General features: G+C 41.0%; 1 protein-coding gene across 5 annotated transcripts in view; it reads left to right on the top strand.

Annotated features, from left to right (window-relative positions):
• Window positions 1-26,061, top strand: part of Fur2 (furin-like protease 2) — a 324,827-nt gene that overhangs the window by 292,988 nt on the left and 5,778 nt on the right. For all 5 annotated transcript variants that reach the window (XM_012364225.2, XM_012364226.2, XM_012364224.2 and 2 more), the window contains 6 exons: window positions 9,871-9,975; window positions 13,992-14,201; window positions 21,178-21,472; window positions 23,793-23,965; window positions 24,781-25,446; window positions 25,758-25,974. In XM_012364225.2, the coding sequence (XP_012219648.1) occupies window positions 9,871-9,975; window positions 13,992-14,201; window positions 21,178-21,472; window positions 23,793-23,965; window positions 24,781-25,446; window positions 25,758-25,974 (1,666 nt within the window). The remainder of the gene's footprint in view (window positions 1-9,870; window positions 9,976-13,991; window positions 14,202-21,177; window positions 21,473-23,792; window positions 23,966-24,780; window positions 25,447-25,757; window positions 25,975-26,061) is intronic.

The raw sequence follows: 26,061 nt of genomic DNA on the forward strand, positions 1-26,061 counted from the left end.
AGAAAATTCTCCATACTTTTATATTTTTTGCATTCGTCGTAAAATGAATTTTCTGGTACTCCTATGCTTAGTAATAGCTCTATTCTCTTTTTATTTATGTTTTCATAACACGTATAACTGTACAACATATTTTCCATCATATAGAGATATTTTTTAAATTTATTAAAACGCCAGAAAACTTTTCATATAAATTAATTAATAATAACTAGTAATTAATACTGAAAATTGTCTTTTTAATATATGACTTTTCATACCTATTGAATAATTTTCAGGATTTCTCGATATTTTAATTTATTAAAACGCCAGAAAACTTTTTATATAAATTAATTAATAATAACTAGGAATTAATACTGAAAATTGTGTTTTTAATATATGACTTTTCATACCTATTTTAGAATTTTGAGGGTTTCTCGATATTTTAATCATAACATGAGTAGAAATATACCATCGAATCATTTTGCATAGGAACTAGACAGAACCAATTCCGATTTTAATTGCATCTGATTCTCTTTTGCTTGTCTATTCAACTCTATGTATAGCATATTACATCGATCACATCGGATTGCGGTAGAAATGATGACAGTTCGATATGATGACAATAACGAAATAGTTTTGGAGGTACCTCTTAATCGTACTACCTTTTTCACTCGGAATGCAAACCTGTCGCAATCTGATCTGAGCACGCAACAAAAATAGGGCCAGTTAGTCGTCAAATTTATGTGCGTCGTGCTGCCGCATCAAAGCAGCGTGGATATTCTGGTATCCAAATGACCGATCGATGCTTCAATTCGAAAATTGCGGCGGAATATCGTATTCAATAGCGGATAATGCGAGGAATACATCGATATCGTTCCATTGTTGATAGTATTCGTTGCATGAATATTTTAGCTGCACATTAACATTGTTTTAGTTGCGCGACCGACGTCACGCGCAACGCAATAATTAATATAACGCATAAAGGGAACTGGCTTTTTTGATAAAAGGAAAACCGTAATACTTTTTACGAGTGCCAACTTACGGAGTGACGTAACCCGGCCTCCGCTCGCAGCGTGCTTTAAATTTCTGCAGAAAAGTAGCCGCTTTTACGATCCCGTTACATTTGCGCGCGTCACAGCGGCGCGCGATCCAGTTAACGAGAAGGCACTATTTCTCGCAGCGGCGCTTCTCGGCCGGGGGAATTTAATTTTTTACGCGTTACACTGCGCTATAATGTCCCCTTAGCGAGTCTCGGTAAAAATGCATTAACCCATTACCCATTACCAGGCGGATCCGGGTGCATGTGTTGCGCGCGAAGCGCGGTATGAAAATTTCACCGCTCCGCGGTATTGCGCCGCGACCGACAATGCCGAAAGGGCCAGGTGCCGCGCAGCTACGACGGCACACCGGCTACCGTAATCATTATCGGCCAATTAATTGCGCAATGTCAATAATGCAACGTCTACGCTTAATTATAAACAGAGAAGGCGCCCGTGATCGATTTAATTATGCTACATCGCCTTCCGGCGGAAATGGCAGTACCAATCGAGACTAATGCGTCGGAAATTGGATTCGATCGGCGTGCAAAGAGAAATTTCGGTGCGCGAGTATCTGCTCTATCTACCTGGATGGATCGCGCGATAACGCGTGCCCTCGCTTTGTCGAAACCGCGGATTTTATGACCCGCGGTCGCAATAAATGGTTAACGATTTTTTTTTATCTTTATTGTTTCCGCCACGGCCAGTGGAGTATCTGATTGAATTAACTCTCTTTTTTCTTTTTTTTTTTAATTTACGATAAATTGTGCAAACATTTTAAATTAAGGGTCGATTTAAAATCTGTGGTGGCTGAAAAAAAAAAATTTATTAAAAGTTTTTCTATTTACTTTCGAAAATATCGCATATGCATTAACATTTTTGCAACGCTCGGCGCGATTTAAGGACGACAGACAGCTGATTTCCTTATGCCGGATCTTTTATGGATCTGATTCACGCCTGCGATATTGTTTCCTTAACGTCAGCACTTCCGCGCGACGTGTTTCCAAACCGTCGCGCTTCCGGATAATTCCGATCGTTTCCTCCGTCGCTATGGGTAGTGCGACGGAAAACGGGACGGGATGAACGGTCGACGTCGTCGGCATTACTTCAACGACAATGGTATTGCGCGCTCCACCTCTTTCACGTGTTTTGCGCTCCGACTTCGAACTAGAGTTTAACGCGTTTGCCGTAGTAATTTTCCCATTTCCTTCACGCTAATGAACCCGAATTGAATGTCACGAGCGCCTTCTGTTTAAAATAGCATACTTAAGCCCTAACTTTAACCAATTGTCTTTATTTCTTGTTAATTTTGCAGCAGTTTTAAATTGTAAATTTTTTAAAGCATTAATGTTTCTTTTAAGCGAGAATCTAATTCTTCGCTTCCTGCGTGAGTTTATTTACAAAATTTCTGATTTGCACTTGCTTTACGTGCAACACGCGCGCAGATTTGTTGTCGATAAATAGGAGGAAAACAGACGGTGCAAAACCGAGAGGGAAAAACGGAAGGAGGGATGTTTGCGACGAGTGGGATAAATATCGTTTCTCACACCGCGGTAAACGATATTTATTTTTCGCCACTTTGTCGATCGGCACCGAGAATGTTTTTTTTATGGGTAATCTCTTCCCCGCCCATCGAAACCACACTTCGGTTTCTGAAAATGTTTTTGCACGATCGACTGACAGAACGAGCGTGCTGTAATTTTATGTAGCTAAGCACCGGACATATGCTCTGTATACAAAAATTGTAGGTGTAAAAACAAAAAAAAATCAAAGAGCTGCAAAGGCTTTCATTTGATTTTGAAAATTACACGCGCGTTTTAGACGTGAAATATGCAGCAGCAGCTATTTTATACATTTCATGCTCTATTTTATGTTTCCCTTTCATCCTTTCCATTTTACTCGCGCCGCCGATGAACAATTTTTTGATGTCCCTTTTGCCGCTAAATGCCAAGCTGTCAATATTGAACTCATCAGCGAACCAAATTTACGTGCGTGATTTATACAGGATTGGCAATCAATCAGCATTGCAGAAAAGCGACGTCAATGCCTGCGATATACTTGGATTTTGTTATTTTTTTTATAACGAATACTTTTTTTCTCATAATGTTTTATTCGCTTTTCACCATCTATATTCTTGGCATATTATTAACGCGTCGAATAACGCGCTTAAAAATACTATCGTTAAATTTTGCACAAATATCGAGCTGTCTCATCTAATTCCGCCACTGTGAAATGTTTAAGAGTCGCTTTGGTAAACGACACATAGCAATATGACTTATGCACTTCTGTGTCCAAAGCTTAAAATATTGTTGATAAAAGATGCAGTTAATTCAGCATCGCTAAAAAGTTGCCGATAAGGTTTCTTTTCGCGACTTGGCATTCGTAAATATTTATGGTTAACTAAAATAACAATGGAGTCTTATCGCTGTAAGGTCATTTAGAAATTGCATTGATCGCCCGGCTTAACATTATTAAATACTTAAGCCGGTTTTCGTTGAATATGAAGAATGACTTTATCTGCGCCACTCCATGCTCGCCGTAACACACATACAGCGACGGCGTTGACGACGGCGGCGTTGAATAGGGGATTCTAGCAACGATATCGGCGGTACGTGGTCGGCATTACGTAACGAAAGCCGGTTCGCGATCGAGGATTTTGTGGCGCACGGAATATCCTTCCGCGAACGAAACGACATGAGCGGGTCGTCGCACGCGCCGCGAATGCGCCTGCGGTGCAATTTACGCGATATTCCATCGCCCGCCGTTGCTAGTGATTCCCGCTCGTGTCCGCGTCGCGACGGGACCTCGCGGTAGGACAAATCCTCGGTTAAAAGAAAAAAAAGAAAAAAGTGGAGCAGTCTTTTTTTTTTTTATCGAACGAATGGAGATTGCGGTTTTGATATTTTTAATTATAGAAATGGTTATCAAGTTCTCGCCGAATGTAGATAATGTAAATAAATGAGCTGATTGGCCGATTCCAAATATAAACATGGAGGTCGCAGTTTTTGTCATCCGAAATACATACAGTGATTCTTGATTTATAAACAAAAATCTCTTTGTTATTTGCCATATTCGAGACTGCTGAATGTATAATTATTATTTATCAGAAGCGCTTTTCATTAACAAGCTAACGCGATCGACAGAGTGACTTTTTCAACTTGTGTCTATATATATCTTTCCGCCATGTTAAATCCTAACTTGGTCGCGCGCGCGATGACAGCCTGCATGTCTCTATGCACCCGCTGAGAATACGCGCGTATGTCGCGAACTCACCATTTTCCGCGTTTATATCCGGCGATAACCTGCAGGTCACCGTAAGACATTTTTCAGTGGTTTGATTTAATGGCCCTCTCGAACTACCCCGCCAGCCCTTTGCCCGTTATCTGGCGTTGTTCAGAATGCCTGTACCACCGCCGCGGTTTTCCTCCTCACCGTGTTGCAATACATGTCCGTGCCTCGGTAGTTTACCACCACGAAACGAACCGGAAGTATGGCGGAAGTACACGCGCGGTCTAAAGGCGCGTACAAAACTGTGCAAAGCGGAGCGGAGAATAAGCTGCCGTTGCGCAAACGTGTTAGATATCAAACGCACAGAAGACCGTTCGACTATTGGTTCTTTAATGGCAATGCATTTCCGAGGATCGCCTTTATGTTCTCTCTCCTTTTCAGCGCGGAAATGCTGCTATTTGGCTAACAATTGGTCGAGCAGCTGCAAAGGGAATTCGTTAACAATTGATGAAGAATTCGACAGACATGTTTGCTTTAAGTTTAAAGCACCATTGGAAGCGTTCAGAGACTAATAATATTAAGTATATATTTATGCAATTCCGTTTTTACGCCATTATTTTATAGTAAATACTTTTAGCAATGTTAATATTTCCAAGATATTTTAAATGTTTTCAATGTCTCAAAGTGTTCTAGCTTTAAAATGAAAGCGATCGTACACTACGATTAAAGTATAATAAATATCGATAGCTAATAGTTAGTTTAAATGATCAGTCTCACGTGTCTTCAACATGTTAAAACAACTGGCTCAGTGTGCATGCACCTTAACGCAAGCTTGTTGCAGACACGGGATGATAAATCGTCCGCTCTATCTCTTCTTTGGATCTTATGACTCCGCGTCATGGCGTACTGAATCCTGCGGGGGCGGCTCGATAAATAAAGTGGATTTAAGTACGCCATCAAAGGGCGTTCAGCTCGCCGGAAGAAATCATCTTGATGTTACAATTAAGTTCACTGCAGTTATAACGTCTACCGTCAGATTTCTTTGCCCGCACACGTTTGTAAAATTGTTACAAAAATTGGTTACGTAAGGTGGCATAGATCAGCCTTTAAAAATAAAATGCGCGCATAAATATTCGTAACGCGTCTCGTTCCTGTTATATCGATTATTAATGATACATCTTTTATTTTATATCAATTTTTTCTAAAATATCGAGACCTTTAAACTATAATTTTGTTAAAGTTGAAAGCTGATTAAATTTGTTAATATAATTCATAGTCTGTTTTATATGTTTTATCGCATTTCACTTCAAGCATTTTTGCAACTGATCTCCAAATTAGAATTCCGTTAAAGAGAAAATGCATCACAGATTAATAAGAACTAACGTTTTATTTTGCGGCACAATTGGCGTTTTTTCACGCTATATTATACCGCAATTTTCTCGCAGATTGCGCCGTACGTTTTAAACAGGACACTCCGCCCTGACACTTCTGTTCAGGCCTGTAACAGGTCCTGCCCCCCCCCCCCCCCTCCTCGCTTGCTCGTTCACTCGTTCGGCTGGCATATCTATTTCACCGTTTGCTCCTGAGGGCGCTACGAGTCCCAGAGTATTAATAAATTGCGCTGCATTGTGCTACCCGTTCCACGCCGCTTCCCACCTCCGCGAACGCCGCCTCCTGCACCACCATCGCCGCCACTCTCATCCATTTTCTCGTCTTTTTACCTGCCCGCTCGCGCGCAGCTGCCGCGACGAGTATCTCCCATCGGGATTACCCGCGGCGCGTCGAAACGCGAGCGGAAACGCGACGGCGCTATCGCTTCCGAAAAGCTACCGGATGGATTTAGGGGATTTCACGAGAAGCGCCCAAGGTCGACGATGGGGATCGAGGATTTCGCCGACGTCGCGAGTGATGCACGGTTCTACGGCCGACGGGAACGTTGGTCACTGTCGAAGGAACTTCGTCTCTTAGCAGTCGACCCATTTGCCCCATTTAGCGTTTTTGCGATAGAGCGTGCTTCCGACGCCTACCGTTGGAATCAGCGGTGATCCCGCATCCGGGGCGTTTATAAGAATCGCTTACGGAAATTTTAATTGTCGATTCGGATCATCGTATATTCCGCGCCGATCCTGCGAGATTTTTTACCGACTTCTTCCGCAGCTGCTCGAGCTCGAGTTACTTCGACTGCGGGCGAATTTCTTCACAATGGGACGCTGCGAAGGCGGCCTGCGGAGTCACGCGGGAGTTTCCACGTTAATCGCGTCGGAAACGAATCAGTCCAATTCGCCGACGTCTTTCTCACTTTATTGCGCCGCTCTCCGACTGGAAGTGAGCCGTTAATGGAGCGGATGACGTAAGAGCCTGAAAAGCAAGCCGGGGGATCTATCACTCATGCGACCGATAACAAACGCGCGGGAAAAGTCTCTTCTGGGGAGTCTCCAAGTCTCTTATGGCGATAGATCGCGATAGAGCGAGAGACCGCGTCAAAGTTCGGTGCTTCGTCATTTTTAATATCGACGACGTGACTCACCCCCCCCCCCCACCCCTCCCGTCTCAGCATCGTCATCCTTGTGAACGAAAGAACTTGAGCATTCAATCGAATTTTTGAATATATATTTGATGTCCTACAAAATTATCGAATATCCTTGCAGCCATAGATCATGCGAGGAACTTTTGCGAGAAAAATCATCTAAATGCAAAATGTAAATTTCTCATGTCAAAAATTAGATATAATTTTTTAATTGACTGAAATTTAATCAAGTTTTTTATCTCGTTAATTAATATCTGTTTAATTTATCTTTCTTAAGTTCTCAAGAACGTAAAAAAATATTTTGAAAACTACTACGAGATCTGTTTAAGTTATAACTTCCGATTGTTATCATTACTTTTTGTCATAGATCATAAATTAATTAATCTATTAATTACAAACTAGTTTCTAATATCAATTACAGTTCACAAGAGATACAGATTAAAATTAAAGATATATTTTATAGGATGCATTACTGAGTTCAAGATTAATATCGTTGCCGGGCACATCGTTTCCACGCTCTCGAAATAATCGCGCACTCAGGAATATTATCAAAATTCCGCACGGTCGAGCGAGAATTTCGGCGGTCGTCGTTTGGTCGCGCCGGAAGGAGGAAGCCTTCGAGCGAGTCCTTGAACCCGCCCTTGTGAAATTGCGTCATGGAACCAGCGAGCGTGCCGTGCACAAGTTGGACGTAAAATTGCCAGCGGAATACGGAAATATGCGAACGGGCCTTCCGGCGTCGTCGCCGGCCGAGTTACAGTGCCGCTAGTGAAACTAGCGAGGCATGCCCCATCAACCCCGCGAAATATCTTCGAGAGATAACGATAGTCCCGCCTCTCTTTACTCGCCGCGCCTGTTTTCTCTGCACAACGTGGCTTGAAACCGGTATCTACGCGAGCGAAACGTTTCTGCCAGCTTGAAATAAAAGTTTGTATAAAAATATTGAGGAATTCAGAATTCTTCGGTTATATATTTAGCTTTTTTGTCGATTATATTTAAAGGATAGATATTTATGTAGAAATTAAAAGGTTTACTGTTAATTCATATTTATCGATTAGATTTGCAAGGATTCAAGATGTAACATAAAATGTGATAATATTGAAGAATATATTTCCTGGAAGTGTATTAAACATCACTTTGCGACAAGAACGCAAGAACATAGTTCTTCAAGTAAAATAAACTCACGTTGTACGTTGTTTCTGAAGAGATAAAAATGGCTAAAGTGAAAGAAGTAGGGCGAGTAATTCTCTTTCACGCGAAGGATAACTCGAGATTGAGAGAAGCGAAGAGAGAGAGAGAGTGATGCACTTTGCCACTCTTCGGCTACTTAGATCCTTCGAGAAACCCGGAAGAGCATCGAAGTAGTTGTCTCGAGTTAGCCGCGAAAATTTCGGGTAGAGCTCGATGGCGAAATAAAACGCGCGCTTCCTTTTCCTTTTTTTTTCCTGCGAGTTGCGCGTTCGAGTTCCTCGCGGGTTGCTCTTCAATTTTCGTGCCGTAGCTCCGGCGGAAGGCGCCACGGAAGAATTTCAAGTAGGCGACACGTGTAATGCATCGGCGGCGCAAAAACAGCTTTGGGAAGTGATTCTACTTCGCGGCACGGTGCGGTTTTGGTTGATTTTTCGTTCCGGTTAGGAAAATCCTGCCGGCGAAAGTTGCACCGTTTCGGAGGTCGTTTCCTTACGACTTCTTCTCGAAGCGTTGGGGAATATCAGAGTAATGCGGAAGCTCTGCACCTGTGAATCATAGACACGGGCCAGTACGTGCCATTGTTTGCCAAACCATTGTCACGTACAGCTTACTTAGCGCGGAAAAGATGCATAATAATAGAATAAGAGAGACAACATCGAATATCGAATAGTTTATTATTTTTTAAAAACATTCTACACCACTTCTTTGTTTAAAATATAAGATTTCAATGCATTACAGTGAAGAAAATGTAAATTCTAAATTGCTAGGCCTATCAATTTTTTGGCTTACGAAGAAATAAGCTAAAAAAATTGATTGATATTATCTTTTTCAGAGACAGTTGGTGTTTTTTTCAATATAGATACATTAAATATGAGAATTTGTATAAATAAGTCATAGAAATGCGTATAAAACAGTGACTCAAAGCAGCTTTCTAGATATATTTACAAGAGGAAATGTGTTTTTTACAGTTTTCTGCGGAACATTAATAACGGGTGGACGAAAATATCCGAGAATATCAATTTCAACATTCCATACCTTCGTTCTAAAGCTACTTTCATGGAAATGCCTCGGTGATTTAATTAAGGTTCACGATCTCCGAATATCAGATCGCCAAATAGTTTATTAGTTATTCTCGATATATACGCAGCGTTATTGGAGCGTGGCCCACGCCTAGAATTATGGACAATCATTTCCATCGACCGCCAAACTGAAACGTCGCCACTTTACCTGTTTGCTCTCGTGCACTACATATACATATAAATATAATTATAACCGCTCGGCGTCCAATAAGCTGCCAATTATCTCTAATGGATCGCGTTAAACTTCCAAAATGAGAGCCAATAAGCGCGTGCACGTCATTCATTAACGTTGCGACCGGAAGTCGTTGAATGCGAAAACATAAAGCTTTGATGCTAAATGCCGCTTGAAAATTTGTATAATATATAAATGATACATAATAATGCATAAATATATAATTTTTTAATATTCCACCAGAACTTGTCGATTCGATTGCAATATCGGCTATCGCGAAGCAAGCAATGCGGCACACATGCTACGCTGGCCGATTAAAATTTAACGCTGCTGAAACAATTACTTCTGCCTGTTCGCGATGGTCATATCATTTATCACGCGCGGCAGCGAACATTTATCGTCTGCAGAAAACACGGCGATGAATGTAGACGGGATTTAGCAAGTTCCGCCATATAATTTAGGAACGGTACTTGGGGAGTAACTGCCAAACTTTAGCAGAAACGATATCGAGTCACAAGAGCATCGAAACGCCATCGAGGAGTCGCAAGAAGGAAACTTGCGAGCTCTCCCTCCTGCTACTTCATGTTTACGTCTGTGCTCGCTCTCTTAAACCGAGCACGAATCAGAATAATAACGAGATGCTTTATTTTTCGGTTTCAGATTGGTGCCCTCAAGAATTATTACCTTTTCTCTCACAAGCGGCTGCATAAAAGGTCCCTCATTGCGAGCGAACCGCATCACAAGGCACTCAGGGATGAACCACGGGTAAGTCTACGCATCTTTGTATTCTGTTAATTAAGAGATGCTAATTGTTAGACGCACACGAGAGCGCGTTTCGCTTTATACTCAAAGAGCAGTGTTTGAGAGTTGCAGCAGATTTATTTCACATTCGCGAAATCTACTAAAATGTTAATTTTGAACGTTGAAATAAAAATTTCGTTCTGCGAGAGGATTAATTATTATTAACGCGCAAAATTCGAATAAAAAATGTGATGAGAGAAATAAGCGAACGTAAATAGGATAGAATAATTATAATCGCGAATAACAGCGCCGGGTTGGTTTAGAAGAAGATTAATTATCGTTAATGCATAAAAGATTAAATAACAAAATGCGCGCTCTATAAAAACAGATGAACGTAAGTATGAAATAATTATAATTGCAAGCGATAATAAACGTATAAAGAACAGCGGGTATTTTACGAATTTATTGAGTGCGTTAACGATTCGATAATTACGAAGCCTGTAATATTAAAGGTAGAGAATTTAATTCTACGATCACCATAAGAGACCGTTAAATCGGTTAGCTGAAGTCGAACACTTAACGAGCCATCAGCGCAAAAGCCGTGCGCCTTTCGACAAACTGCTTAATTGACCAATTTTGCCCAAGGCACGTGAACGATCGCGGGGAACGTTCTCGTGAGCGAGCTGTTTGGCCTAAGGTGAGATTACAGAATTACGCATGAACTGTAATTGAAATTCTTCGGAAAAATAATACAAACATTTTCTGACCGATAAGCGTGCTGGAAATTTTTAACGATTTTCTGATAATTATTAAATGCATACTTGAATTGTTAATTCTCTGGTGAAAAGGTATTTTAAACGTGTCATTTGATCTCCATGGGAAAACTCGCTTTATCATCTTTGCAACAGCAGTAAAAAAAGCCAAAAGCCGAAAGCACGAGCTCTGTGCCGGAATATTTGGAGAACAAGCTGTGCGAAATGCATCGTGTGTGTTGTGTAAATAGTCCTGTCATGAAAGCATTGCTTTTTTTTTCTTCAATACATAGCTCTGGTGCCTTCAAAAAATCATTTTCTAGTTTACAGTGCAGTTTTTCTATCGCTGAATATTCCGTCGCAGTGACGGAATATTCAGCGGTATAACAGTATATGTATCTCACAAAAGATGTTTCTTCCTTTTTTTAATCGACCAGAAATATATTTTTTGTTTGATTCTGGTTTAAATTTTAGCGTTGTGACAAACGCTGAACTTCAGCGCGATATAAAAAAAATGTTTAAAACGTAAAACTATAATTTTACAAAACGAAATATATTTTTCACACAACAGCGGTATATTTTCGAAATTAATTTCAATAATAAATTTTCCAAATATAATTCATTTATCTGCAAAAAAAAATAGTGCAATTTGCATTTTATGGACCATTATTTGGCGATGATAAACCATAAATCCGTCAGAACCATAAATACTTTATGAAATTCCTTGCTACCTGTGGATTTTCCGAATTTTTCACTATAATATCACCTTAGTACTCGCGCGGGAAATACCTGGTGGGCGTTTTAAGTGCACTCTCCGAGAAACTCTCGTCGTCCCTTCTCTCACGAGGACACGGCAAAATATCTCACTGTTTCGAGAGACAATATTGTCGTCGCCGCGTTTTCCGCCATTGTCCTCGTCTCGATAAGCCCCTTCTCGACGTGGATGAAAATCGCAGAGTGGAAAGGCAGGCGAAATGGTCGGAAAAATATCACGTCGAAGAGAGAAGGAGAACGGAAGAGAGAGAGAGAGAGGGAAGTGCAGCTCACACGGATGGACCGCGCAATACCATATAACATTAATTATGAGTTATGCTTGAAGAGCACGTGATCGCGAGGAAAATGCCATTTGCACGGGCCGGATGTGCGGTAACTTCCGCGCGAGATACATTTTTTCCCCCCTCCCTCCTCCGAATGCGCCGTGCTCAGAGATGGCCGGGATTTATGGCTGGCGAGGCTACGGATACGTGACTGGGAAATCTCTCGCGGATCTCAACGATCGTGACAGGCTGTTTATTAATTATGCAGCACGCTTAATTAACCGCTTAATTGTCCGTTAAAAAATAGACGAGCGACATTTCATCTTTCACTTGTTTACTTTGTAAAAGTCTTGTGCTACTCACACCGAGTGGATAAATGTTATTTTTTTATTAAATATCTAACGAGAAATATATTATTTTTGAAAAAAATAATTACCGGAAAATTGAAATAAAGCAAATGTTCCGTAGGGAGATCTTCACACATTTTCACGCTTGCACTTTTAATCTCACAACTTTCGCTGGTCAAATTATCAGACAGACTGTTGGGAAATTAAGAATTTGAGATAAAAGATGACTTTTGTTAGATATTTCGCTGTCAACCGGATATTCATCAGCGATTTATGTGCCAGGGATAAATTTTATTTAGTTTTTCACTAAGAAGCGGCTCGATATTTCACGTTCAGCAAACAACGACCTTTTGACAGCTGCAAAATAAATGATTCGGCGGTTAAACCATCATATAATATGTACGCCGACGTGCATATCTATGAGGAATGTATAATTCGCATAATAAAAAACGAAATTGCGTTATACTGCATTCATCAAACTTAACATTTTACGTGGCAAAGTGAAGCGAGATAATGTTGCTCGGAAAAATAATTTTTCTATCTTATTAATTATTTCTTAAATATTACAATAAAAAATTCTAAATATTAGCAGCTAAAATTAACCGCGAATAGTCGCAAAATCTAGTGTCTTAATAATAATAAAAACTTTTTACTGTGCAAACTGTATTTTAAAATTTGTATTTCTATCTGCAGCTATTTATTATTCATAAGAGAAGATAGCAACATCTGCTATACTGCTATTTTACTACATGACTGCCATAATCGTTTAATTTTAGGAAACTTTCAGCGTGTTTAATAATCGATCTGGAACAACATGCACCAAATTCTTCACTCGCGCATCATCGTGCTGTTTCGAATATTTTTGAATTCCTGCGATAGCGCGTTGCCTCGACACGACCGTGAAACTAGCTTGGTTTTATCCCGGCGAATTTGGAATCTCGCCAAAATGTGGAGGTTGTGAATCTGTCCGCGATATCGGAGCATCGAATCGCATTGCGTGTCTGGACGAGCACGGCGCTATGAATGAAAACGGGAGGAGAAAACGCGGCGTGCGCTAGAATTAAAGCTTGTTCCCCGAGGCGTTTTTCGGTGATTGCGCGATTTATGGTTCCCGATTGAGTCAATCTGCATCGGTGAATTTTCCGCGTCGCAACATCGCGGCTGTAACTGTTTAACCAATCAACGAAATGAAACATAGCGATGATACCGCGAGCAATTTTGTGGTGTCTTAAAAAAAACAAGAGTAAATCGCGATATTTTGTATCTCTTCCTCTTTCAATTTTTAATTTTTAACTTTGAAAGAAAACCTTTTAAATATAGTGTAATAAAACTGTCATATAAATTATAATTAAATATTGAGTATGTGAATCTCGTTAATCATAGATTTTCAAAAATTTAATAATTTAGAAAAAGAAAGAAAAAATATAATCAAAGATAATATAATGATTTAGTGACTAAATATATACCTTTCTCTTAATCTCTTTAATCTTTTTAGATATTAATATCTCATTAACGCAGCCATTATATCTAATTGCGAATTTAATTATATGTAACTTATTCTGAAAATCACGCGAAATTACTTAATAATTTCGCCTCTAATTAAAATGTCTTCCATACTTTCGGCGCAGCGTAGTAGTCCGTCCACATCATTAACGCGCGCCATAATTCGTCCAACAACAAAACCGACTGATGACACTGATAAAATATTCCGGGCACTTAGGAAAATTTGCGACGTACCGGTTTACATTAATGTCGCGTGGAACTTAGCGTAACGACGTGAGATAACAAAACTGGTGGCTAATGGCCTCGGGTCAGCCGAAGTTTATGGCGGGATGACGAAGCTCGGAAGTCGATCACAGTGGCACAAGAAATCCTTGTTGAACCCGGTATGCTTTCGGTTGCAGGTGCACTGGTTCCAGCAGCAGCACGAGAAAAAACGCAAGAAGCGCGACTTCGGCGCCGCGTCTTACGCGTTCACCGATTATCATCAACCCTTCTTCAGCGATTTTGGCCCGCGACCGCGACAGGTCGCCGCGTTCCATCGGCAAAGAAACAGAGGCGTGCCGCTCCAAAACCTGTTCACGGACCCGCTCTTCAAGGAACAGTGGTACCTGGTAAGTACATCCAACTCTGTAAACCGTCGCGACAAGATACGTGACGGGAATCGAATAAACTGCGCCGTTGAAGCTGTTCGACACTTTTCTGTTTCTGTCTTTTTTTTTTTCTCCTTCCGAAAGAATTTATCGACGATGTGTCAGCTCAAGGAAATTTATATATTATTTTTATATCTGCCGGAATGAGTGCATAAAGAAAGGTGTGAGATATTATATTATTTTGCTTGCGTCAATTAAGAAATAGAATTCAATTATTCGATAAAAGCTCGTCGCGTATTTCAGCGCAGTTGATAAATAGTTTATTACGTAATAATTAAAATAAAAATAACTAGTTAATAACGGTGAGAGCGATATTTTAGTCCACAGTCAGGCGTTCTTTAATTCCTTCAGCCAGATAAAAATATTGTCCGCTATTTTCACTTATTATAGCATAATCTTAATTATTCAACTCATCAATTCTAACGACATCTTTCAAGTTCAATAATAATTTATTCGTCCCGACAGATCGCGTGCAGCTTTTAGCTGCAGATTAATTATTCGTCGAAGTACTACATATCTTGTTACACCACGAAAGGGTAGTGCGCGGCCATTACGACTTGGCTGCACTTAAAACAAAGCACGCGCGAAACACCACTCGACGCGCATAATCGCGAGCGCATTAAGCGATCATCACGGTAATTACTCCGGTTTCATGCAAACAGTCAATCAGCGTGTTTGCTATCCGATTATCGGCCACGACTAATGCGATCTTATTGAGCGAGAACTATTGAATCGATTGACGGCCCAGTTCCAGATTATCGAAAACAGGCGCGTCCCGCGTTTTAAACCTCTTCCGCTTCGCTATCCCGCCGGACGGAACATCGCTCTCCCGTTCCGGTCGCGCGATTTAATCACTCCAAATTAACCCCGACTGATTGGCCTAGCGCATTCAGGGTGCGCCGGATTGAACCGCTTCGTTATTTAACCATTAAAGCGCTTGCGTGGGATTATCCTTCATTCTAAATATTATTATAATTTAATTGTAAATTAAAAGTAATTTACTTTATCCAACGTTATGCAACTGTCGGATACTTTTATTTTTCATTAGGATTACTTTTCAATAGTGTAAAAAATTTTGCAATTAATCAAAATGTTCTGCAAAAGTGATTCATAAATTTTAATTTTAAAAGAAAGTTTATCGCATGTTGATTTTGTTGGATCTAAAATTTCTTTAGGACCAGAAAAATCTACATATTTAATAGAATTCTACTACTATTATAAATCTTTTTAAGTTTTTTCTTCATTGATATTTTCAATAATCTAAATAAAAGGATAAATAAAATTATTCAATATATATTTGGTTATTAGTTGAAATATTAAACGATATCTTCTAAATTACTTTTGGATAGTTAAACGATAGATAGGGCGAAAGTAATAAGTGCCAGGGGAATCAGGATTTCCTTTATAAGACCAATAAATCTCAACGCTGGTGCAGGCAAGTGCATCTCGCGCCCGAACTTATTTCTCGCGCGGCCAGTCGGCTCTTAATGGAGCCGTCGTGTCGTACACACGTTTTCTTGCGACGGCGTAAATAGCTTATAGTGCGCAGCCGTGCCATCCGGAACGGGCGCGAAACAACGGAAGCGGACAGCTAGCTTTTGGCAGGCTCGCCCGATTCGACGGAAACTTTTCTCTCGCCGTCCGCCAGCGCGGCGTCCCGGCCTAAGTTGTCCGAGAACTTCTCGATTATATCGAGTGCTCTGCTTCTAACTGTTCAGCTGCTTTCATTGGCGAACGTCCGAGAGACGTAAGGAACGTCCCGGTTGTTTGTTCTTGCGAATGTTGTAGATTGTTACTGAAATAAGTTGAAGATTACGATTCTTAATTATTTCTCTTCTAGAAAAGCTTATTCTTCCTTCACTTTCAAGTGGACTTTTTCAACAGAATTGTAGTTGATGATTGATTGTTTGAAGTTATGAAGAGACATGATGCGTAATCATCTTTCTTCGAGAACAAACGAACAGACAATCGAAGAAGAGAATTTGATCCTTGAATCCGCGGTTGAAATAAAATGCCGAAAGCCTGGCAAATTTTATATACACAATTATTTATGAGAGCAAGTCTGATTTTTGTGGCAAATATAATTATTTATATTTGCGCTCCCCGCTGCGCATAATTTTATATAAATATTTCTGGGAAATTTGTGGCTTTAAGAGATTCAAGAATGCGTAATATAATGCGAAGATCATGATTACGCATAATGGACGCTGTATCGCGGGGTATGAAATCCGAGCAGGTTGGGCGAATCTCTGTATCCGAGTTCGATATTTACGAACGGCGATGCCCAGTATGCCGTTACTTGAAACCCGAGTGCGGAAATTACTGCTGCCGCGTGTAAAATCGTAGGGTGCGGTATTCGTAACGCGCCCGGAGCGTCGTCCAAGATGTGATGGGGAGCCGTGATGGGTTTACGTAAGCTGAAAGACCGCATCTAATACTTGGTATCGGCTGGCGCAGGAATAGTCGAAAACGAATTAATAAATGAACGGAAAATCTCCAGCTCGTGTATAAATCCGTATCATTCTATTATTTATCAATGCATGTCTGACGCGTAATTGAACGCTATTTGAATTTGGCATTGGTCTTGGTGGGTAATTAAAGACGAGTTATTTATCCACGCTCGCGGCTGGATGCCGTGCTGCGACGGGGAAATGTGGAAGGAAAGAGGAAACCGCTATCTAGACTCGCAGCCGGTTTCCAATATGGCCAACATATGATAATATCATCCAAGTAGATATTTTATACTTTATCCTCATATTCCGGGCAAAATCATAATACGATGGGGGATTGCATTGGAGGATGAAATCTGCTGTAAGGAAAATAGAGGGGAGATTCAAAAGAAAAGTCGACAGGCTTCATAAGATTATTAGATATAAAGTATTTTGTAGATTTCTTCATTTCTGGACTCGATCGATTTTTCTTCTCATATTTTTTTAAACATCTCATTGCAATTTTTAACTGCTTTGCTAGTTTTAGACTTCAGATTCTCGGTTTAAGATACTTTCTAAATTCCACTACTTTTTTTAGAGAGCCATAGCTCAAAAAGGAAACAACAGTCTGGAATTGAGTTTCATTTTTTATGCGCTTTTTTTTTTTTGTTGACTTTGCATGCTAACGCTCTAAGCGAGGGACTCCGCTTTATCTTATTATATTCTTGTGTCTATGGTCATGGCATGGGAACGTTTCGTCTGGACGAATCGCTTTTGTCAGGCCGCGTGCAAGACGCCTGAGCGAACAGAGCAACGGGGCTTTTCGCAGTCCCGGGTCGTTCCCCAGGGTTTTTTTTCTGTCCTTTTTTTTTACCGGGTCGACCGCACGCGTCGCAAGAGACAATGGGCCGCATTGTCTTTCCCTGGCACAATATGCGCCCACAATGTGTGCACGAGCCCATTCTCGTCCGCGCCCATCCTCCACACTATACTGACGGCATTACGGCTGCTCTTATGCCCGGCGCCCGTAAATTTGGCGTTTCTTGCTGGATAATTTTGCCCGCGTCGACCCGTCGGAGAAGAAGCAGCTGAGCGATCGATACCCACGCATCGTGGAGGTAAAGCGAGACGCGGTCAAGAATTCTTCCGTTCCTCCATGATCGTGTATCTTCAATATTTTGCGAGACGACAGGAAATTATTTCTCATACAATTTTATAAACTAAAACCTTTTTTTTTATCTGGATATGTGATGCTGAAGTAATTTTATTAGTTAATTTACAGTTCAGAAAGATCAATAAATATATATAAGTATAAATTTTTCCGCGAAAAATGCTGAATGGATTTGTTTTAAGTAAAGGCTTTTATTAGAGTGAAATGAGGCGACTGGGAAACTCGCGGACGTCCACATCAGATATCGATAATAGTTGGTGCAGCTCGACGTCGACGGTTTTCGTAACTGCACCAGCTAGAGCGACGATAGCCGCAGTTGCACAACGCACGTCTCGTCTGGTGACGAGTTCCTCTTCGTGCCATCGAGTTCTGATCCCGTTGCATTCTCGGGTAGCACACAGCCGCTCTCGACAATTCCTCCCCCTCTCTCGCTCTCTCCTTCGTCCACTCGCGCTGTCGAAATCTCAGGCTAGATAAGCGGCGACGCGAACGACACGCGTCGGTGCTCCCGGTCTTTCTCTCGGGCGAACACGACAATGCGCAATCTAGTTAATGGAATCGCAGGGAAAACGGAGCTCGTGCGACGCGCCCAGCAACGGGTACGGCTCGGTAAAAAAAGCAGCGGCGGGAAAGGTGCATCGACGCGGAGATTGGCACATTCCCTCGCTGCCAGTGTGTTTCTGCAACGAGAACACGTACCCGCCCCTCTGCCTGTCCCCCGGATCTCGATGAGCTACGGGCGTAACGTACAAGGGCCGGAATCAAGAGAAACGTGTCCTTTTACATGCGCTTTTACATGCGATGAAGCGGATTCAACGCATTAGATTCGGAACGAGTACCTTTCGGATTACCAGTCTCCGGCGTTTTTTGAATCGCAAATTCCTCGCGGCACGCTTTTTTTCCCCCCATTTCGAGAGAAAACAGATTTTTTTGCTCCAAAGATCCAAGTGTATCGCTATTGGAAAGTCCTCTGGCAATATACGAACTGTCTGTGGGGAATCGTTAATCTAAATCCATTGAAATTTTTGTCGCATTAAGAGACGCGAATTTACATTTGCGTATGTAAATTTACGATAAAAGGCAATTAAGGCCGCAAATTTCGCATAATAATTATTACTTTAGCATTATTCCAATTGTTTTAAATGGCTTTGATTTCAGTATAAATAATAGTTAATGTATTCGTTGCAAAGGACTTTGACAGAAATTGTGTCAGCTTTTTGTGAAATGAGCTTTAGATTAGGAATCGTTTGCTGGCGCATGAGTCATGCATTCGGCGTGCACATATTCTGTCTGCTTCGCATCTTGCGCGATTCAAGCGGAAAAACGTCCGCAGTCGTAGAGATTAGAGAACGACCTCGTGTTCTTGCCGCTCCGCGATGCACTCCGCGAAAGTGTTTCGCTCCACTCGCATACGATGCACATGCAGAAACGCACATCCCCGTCGGAAAACACGAGTCCGAGATTATATCCCCGGTGTGAGAGCAAAAACGCGCAATTCCGCGTGTGCGGCAATCAGGACTGCGACTGAGACACTCACTGTGCAAAATATTCATTCTTCACGTCACTGAATCTCTTGTGATAAAAAAAACATGCGCTCGTTAAAAAGTAGAGCCTTATTTCACTATCGAAGAAAACCGTGATTACTTTTGATTCTAAATTTTTCAAGCCGTTCTTTTATCATAATTTTAATAATTATTTGTTTTAACTGACGAATTATACGTGTCATTAATTAGTTAGAATGATAAATTGTTCATCTGTGATTAATGTGATTGTCGTGTTTACAATTCTTAACGAGCCCCGAGCCTCGTGATAGATAATCTATGAGGACCGCGGTGTTTATTCCACGCAAGCACACGAATTTATCGCGCGGCTGTCGCGAATTTTTTTCGTCATGATTTGACGCACGATCATACGCGAACTCGCGCGTTCATCGGGAACACGTACGGAACATTCGCGCATTTCCATTCCATACATTTATTACGCAAATTCATGACGCAAATGCAAAACGCCATTCGTAACCGTAACCGCAATAATCAATCCATTATAAATGCATAAAACGAACGTTTGTTAGAGGACACAAATCGCGTTGCACAGCTCGAATTGCGTCTCGCATATATTTTTCCCAGCTCGATATAGCGTTAGATGGTCACCAACAGCAATATCGGGAAAAGCTCTGTCGAAATTTGTATGGAATTTTCATGTAGTTGATAGTTTTATTCGAATTGTGTGGTACGCGATTGAGAAATCCCAGATGGGAATCTGCCATAGTTGCGAATTATGAGCTTTTCAAATTGAGACAAATCCATTTATGGCATCCTCGCTCGAGCATGTTAACTTTCTGCATTATCCGTAGATTAAATAATTTGAAAACATTATTAAATATTTAGAGGTAAAATTAGTGTAAAATTGATGACAGTTGCGAGTCGAAAACTAAAATTTCATGCAGTTGATACGGTTTTCAAAATCGAGTTCCACCAAGAACCACAAATTGAAGGCGCCGGCTATCTTGTTTGCCAGTCTATCGCAGATTGCGCTATGAAAGCTGTGGCGTCCGAATTTGTCGTGCGGCTAGTAATCCATTAATCCACGAAATCATATACGAGCGCGTGGGGGATGTATAGCATTACACAAATATTAATCAACGGCCGTGCGCGGCAACATGAAATTCGCGAATTAATTCCTGTCAAAGTATCACGTACCGCCCTGCGCGCGATTTATCATCGTGATCTTCAGCTGAAGTAAAATATTTTTTGCGCTCACGATACAATGTGAAATTTTTACGTTTATGAGAGTACGCGATGAAACGCATGCATAATGAAACACGCTGCTTGACTGAAACAATTGTAGCTCGTAAAAAAAAAAATAAGAAATGAATCTTAATATTTTAATTTTAAGATGGTTGTGGAATTTGTGCGCTAAATGTAATGGAAATTAATTTAGACGAAGATAAGAATAGACTATGAATTTTTTATTTTATGGAATTATGAATTTTAACTGATTTAAGAGATCTTGCTCTGTATTTAAGTAGTAAAGGAAGAAGTTTGTGCAGACATGACTCGTAAAATATACAATCCCTCAATTTTAAGTGGTCTCTTTTCTGGCAGCGCTAAAATATTTCAAATTTTCTTAATTTAAACTGACGCTGATATATAAAAGTTACAACTTTACGAAGAAATAAAAATTTCTACATAATATATAATTTTTTTATAAAGATATTCACATAGAAGGAAAGTTCGACGAAGGTTTAAAATTTTCTTGCATTTCATTTGATAGAAAATAAAGCGATATATCATTTCGTTAAATTATTGCGCAATAAGTTAAATTTGACATTTTGTAGAACGGCGGTGCCAAGGATGGCTATGACATGAATCTCGGCCCGGCCTGGCAAAAGGGCTACACCGGTAAGGGCGTCGTCGTTTCAATCTTGGATGACGGTATCCAAACCAACCATCCCGATCTGGCGCTTAACTACGATCATCAGGCCAGCACAGACATCAATGACAACGACGACGATCCGATGCCGAGGGATAACGGTGACAACAAGCATGGCACTCGATGTGCTGGCGAAGTCGCCGCTGTCGCCTTCAACCAGTATTGCGGCGTCGGCGTCGCATATAATGCCAGCATCGGAGGTAAGAAAAATTGCGCAGAAAATCGAAACAGACAAGAAATGTTTTTAAAAACGACAGAATTTCATTCGGCATGTCATTTCTTTTTTACATCAATTCACAAACAATTTTTGATTTATTAAAATCTCTCTCGCGTGTCTCATATTTGATTAATAGTGCCGCCACTGAAGTCGCATAAAAATTAGGTTATCATCCTAAATTACAACGTGTATATCTTGTAGATAACGTGAAAATTGAATAGCGCATTGGTGGGATAACGTGGCGGATCAATATTGCCTTTTCCTTATACCTCTGCGTTTGATAGACCAGAAATTGCTAGAGCTATTTTACGTCCTGACGGATTTTGTTGAAATTCGAGATAGGTTGTTATCCGGGGATGTTAGTATTTCAGATGATGAGAATGTGCTCATCTCAATTCCGGCGTACAAATGCTGACAATGTATTGACTCTTTTAAATATAAAGCTCGAACCTTTTGTTCATTTCATATTTTAAACTAACAGAAAAACTCGACATTCTTCATATTTTTATATGTTAAAATATTTAATACCGTTTGTTCTCTTAATGATTGAATGATTGAATCAAGATTTATTATAAATTGCAAGATTCATTAATTTCATATCAATTATGAAAAGAAGCGAAAATTCTTCAAATAGTCGTTGAAAATTAATATGTTATGTATTAATCAGCGTGTAATTTAAGATAATTTAATTTTCATAGACTTTAATAATCCGTTAAATAAATATGAAGTACAAATACGACGTACGTCAAGAAGGAACAAATAAATCATTGAAGGTGAATTTGCATTATCAGGAGCGTTTCACCGGTTTTAATAATAGTAATCGGTTAATGCGACGTACGGGGAAGCTTTCGTGTCGTTGTCTTGACGGTGATATTTGTCTTTTCCTCTACCGGGTGAGCGAATCCTTCTGGGAGCTTTCCAGCGCTGACTTAGTCGGCGAATCGGTCCGCGGAAATAAATAGCGCAGCGACCGCTGGAAATGTCAGACCTGGTGGTGGTCGCTTTATCGTCTCGACCTCGCTGAAGAATAGGCCAGGTTTTCCGGGCGTTCGCCGTCGCTATTCCCCGACTCGATGCTATCGAGCCGTATTAATTTCGTTAACCCACTTCGAAACGAACGTTCGTAAGCCGTCGGGGCTTACAACGAGCGAAGCAGGGACGGGATGGAGGGGCGGGGAGGGGAGGGGGGTGTATCGCTGGAACGATACAGCGTTAGCCGGATATCTCGATATTGAATTCGAGGAATTGATGGTCGTATAAGCGCAGCGAAATTAGAAATTTCGGTATAGCGTGCAGAGCGGCGCGCCGGCGTGAAATTTCGTTAGTGCCGTGATACACGGTGATCTCGATTGTAACGGATAACGGCGGATGTCACGGTTGCAATCAGGGCCATTGTGTGTCTATGAGATACTTTTATGCAAAAATCAAAACGTCCGTGATACAAGCGTTTGCTCGTTAGTTTCATCGGGGATTTAAACGGGAATCTTGGTCAATTCAATTTCGAATGCCGCGATTAACGAAGCTTGATCCACGTCAAAATATTCCTTAAATGCGTCACGTTTAGAGATAGATTGGTAATTGGATGTTTGATTGGAATTTTGCCAATTAACATTAATCTTAATATAGCAATCTATATAGAAATATAACGATCTAAGTCCGTCTCTCCCGCCAAAGGATGTTTATAAATGGCTGATTATGCAAACTTTAAGTAGATAAAGAATGCGCGGACAGACAGGCAAAAGTTGAGGAAGTAAAAAAGATAAGAGAAAGTAACTAAAGTTAGTTAAGCTTAAAAATAGTTATGTTATGAAAATCTCATCATTTATATAAAGACTTGTTTCCGGTACTTAAGAAAATAAAGTAAATGCGGGCAAAGTGAATTGTTTTTGAATATTTTGCAATATTCTTAACCATCAATTCGAGATTCGCTTGTATTCACTTAAATTTATTTAGAAATAAAGTGAACGCAAATGCGCTCAATTGTACGAAATATTTCAAATCGCCTTGTGCTCGCCGATCCAATTCACGCATTCATCTTACACGACATATAACTTTATATGACAAATATATAATTTTTTCACTCGCAACGAAAATGTTGGTCCGAAAGGATTAAAATTAGGGCCGCGCGTTTCCTTTTTTCTGGATTCTAAACGATTGCTCGATTATTTTTCAAATCGATATTAGCGGCCCGCGTGCACCCGACTCGCATCCTGCGAGTTGAAATCGCGGCACGCGAGAGAAGAAGAGCGTGAAAGGGTAAGAGGAGAAGACTTCACTCACGCACATATCTCCCGTGTTTTCAGGCGTACGAATGCTCGATGGCCCGGTAAACGACGCCGTCGAGGCCAGAGCGCTGGGATTGAATCCTGATCACATCGACATATACAGCGCTTCCTGGGGTCCTGAGGACGACGGCAAGACGGTCGACGGTCCGGGCCCTCTCGCCAGACGGGCGTTTATTTACGGAGTGACGAGCGTAAGCTACATATATCGCGAACTTGCTCGCGCGCATCCACGCGGCGGGATCAATTTATTTTTTGTCACGAGCTCTCTCGCCCCGACATTTTATTCCATCGCTTCGAGAGGATTTAAAACCGGCCGTCTTTTCGACGGTTCGTCAAAGTCGGAAAAAAAATAATAGTTATTACATTCACGTGAAATTGATCTATACGTTTAATTGAACGCGGGATATATTGATTGTGGGAAAAATATAAATATCTGTAGGAAAAAGTCCGACAGTTTAAATAAATTGAGTTACTCAAATTATTTTTTCGATTTTGAAATAAATATTGGTTCACATCAGAAAATAATTTGCTTAACGTACAGATAGCGGCAGTGTAAATTGCGTTTTTTTTCTGAAATTTCTGTTTTCTATAATTATAGAAACAACAATGTTACAAGCTAAATAATATCGCGGGTCAATAGCTTTCTGCATGCGTTGTAACATTATTAAAATAATGTTTTTCATAGAGCAAATACTAATTGAAATAATATGCCGCGCAGTAATATTTTCTCCACAAAATTTATTTTGTGCATTCAATTTTATTAAAACAAATATATAATATATATATTCCGTTTTATGAAGATATTCTTTTTTAAACGTCAGGAAATAAAATATTCTTCATTTATTCGGTTGACTTGCAGAATAAATTTATCGTCATTACACATTACATTATATTGATATATAAATGTATCTTCTCATCGTTTTACGAAGCCGCTCACGTATCCTATCGCTTCATCGCGCGTTTTATTTCCGCGAACACTTGCGATATTGTTTTCCTTCTCACGTAGGGTCGCAAGGGCAAGGGCTCGATCTTCGTGTGGGCGTCGGGCAACGGCGGTCGACACACCGACTCGTGCAACTGCGACGGCTACACGAATAGCATTTTCACACTGTCGATATCGAGCGCGACCCAAGGCGGCTACAAGCCGTGGTATCTCGAGGAGTGCAGCTCCACCCTGGCGTCCACGTATTCATCGGGCACGCCCGGCAACGACAAGAGCGTCGCCACCGTGGACATGGACGCCAAGCTGCGACCCGATCACATCTGCACAGTGGAGCACACCGGCACATCTGCCTCGGCGCCGCTGGCCGCCGGCATCGCCGCGCTCGCCCTCGAGGCGAATCCCAGCCTAACGTGGCGAGATATGCAGTACTTGGTGGTGCTCACCTCGAGATCCGACCCTCTGAGCAACGAGCCCGGCTGGATACTGAACGGCGTGAAGAGAAAGGTCTCCCACAAATTCGGCTACGGTCTGATGGACGCGGGCGCGATGGTTAATCTGGCCGAACAGTGGACCAACGTGCCGCCCCAGCATATCTGCAAGTCCGACGAGATCAACGAGGAGAGACCGATTGACCCCACGTACGGTTACACTCTCAGCGTGTATATGGATGTCACCGGTTGCGCCGGATCCTTGAATGAAGTACGATTCTTGGAGCACGTGCAGTGCAAGGTGAGACCGCATTTTTCGAAAAGATAAATACAATTGCGTGTTTAATTTTTGGAAAGAGTCGGTTCTGCGAGATTATTTTTCGCAATAAAGTTTTCTTCAATTCTTCCGGCAAAGAATAACAAAAAATTTAGATTTCTTCTAACGTTCTTATTTATTTATATCTCATCTTTTTATTCTACACACATAAATTTGAAAAATAGTAACAGCTATTTTCTAAAATTGCTCATGTTCTGTATATATTGTAATTTTCGTTTATATTATTTAAAGGCCAACTTAAATCTACAAAATATAAATTGCCTCTCGTAAAACAGGTTTCCCTAAGATTTTTCCCTCGTGGAAACTTGAGGCTTTTACTCACCTCGCCGATGGGCACAACGTCGACCTTATTATTCGAACGGCCGCGCGACGTCCTCAGCTCCAACTTCGATGACTGGCCCTTCCTTAGCGTGCACTTCTGGGGTGAGAAAGCGGACGGTCGATGGACTCTGCAGATCATCAATGCTGGAAATCGACATGTCAACTCACCTGGCAAGTCTTTCTCGAGATTCTATTTGCCAATCGATTCTAAAATCGTACATGTAAATTCATTAATCTGCATTTTATGTGAGAAGTTCG

Source organism: Linepithema humile, chromosome 6 (genome assembly GCF_040581485.1).
Source record: "Linepithema humile isolate Giens D197 chromosome 6, Lhum_UNIL_v1.0, whole genome shotgun sequence".
In the NCBI taxonomy this organism is placed as follows: Eukaryota; Metazoa; Arthropoda; class Insecta; order Hymenoptera; family Formicidae; genus Linepithema; species Linepithema humile.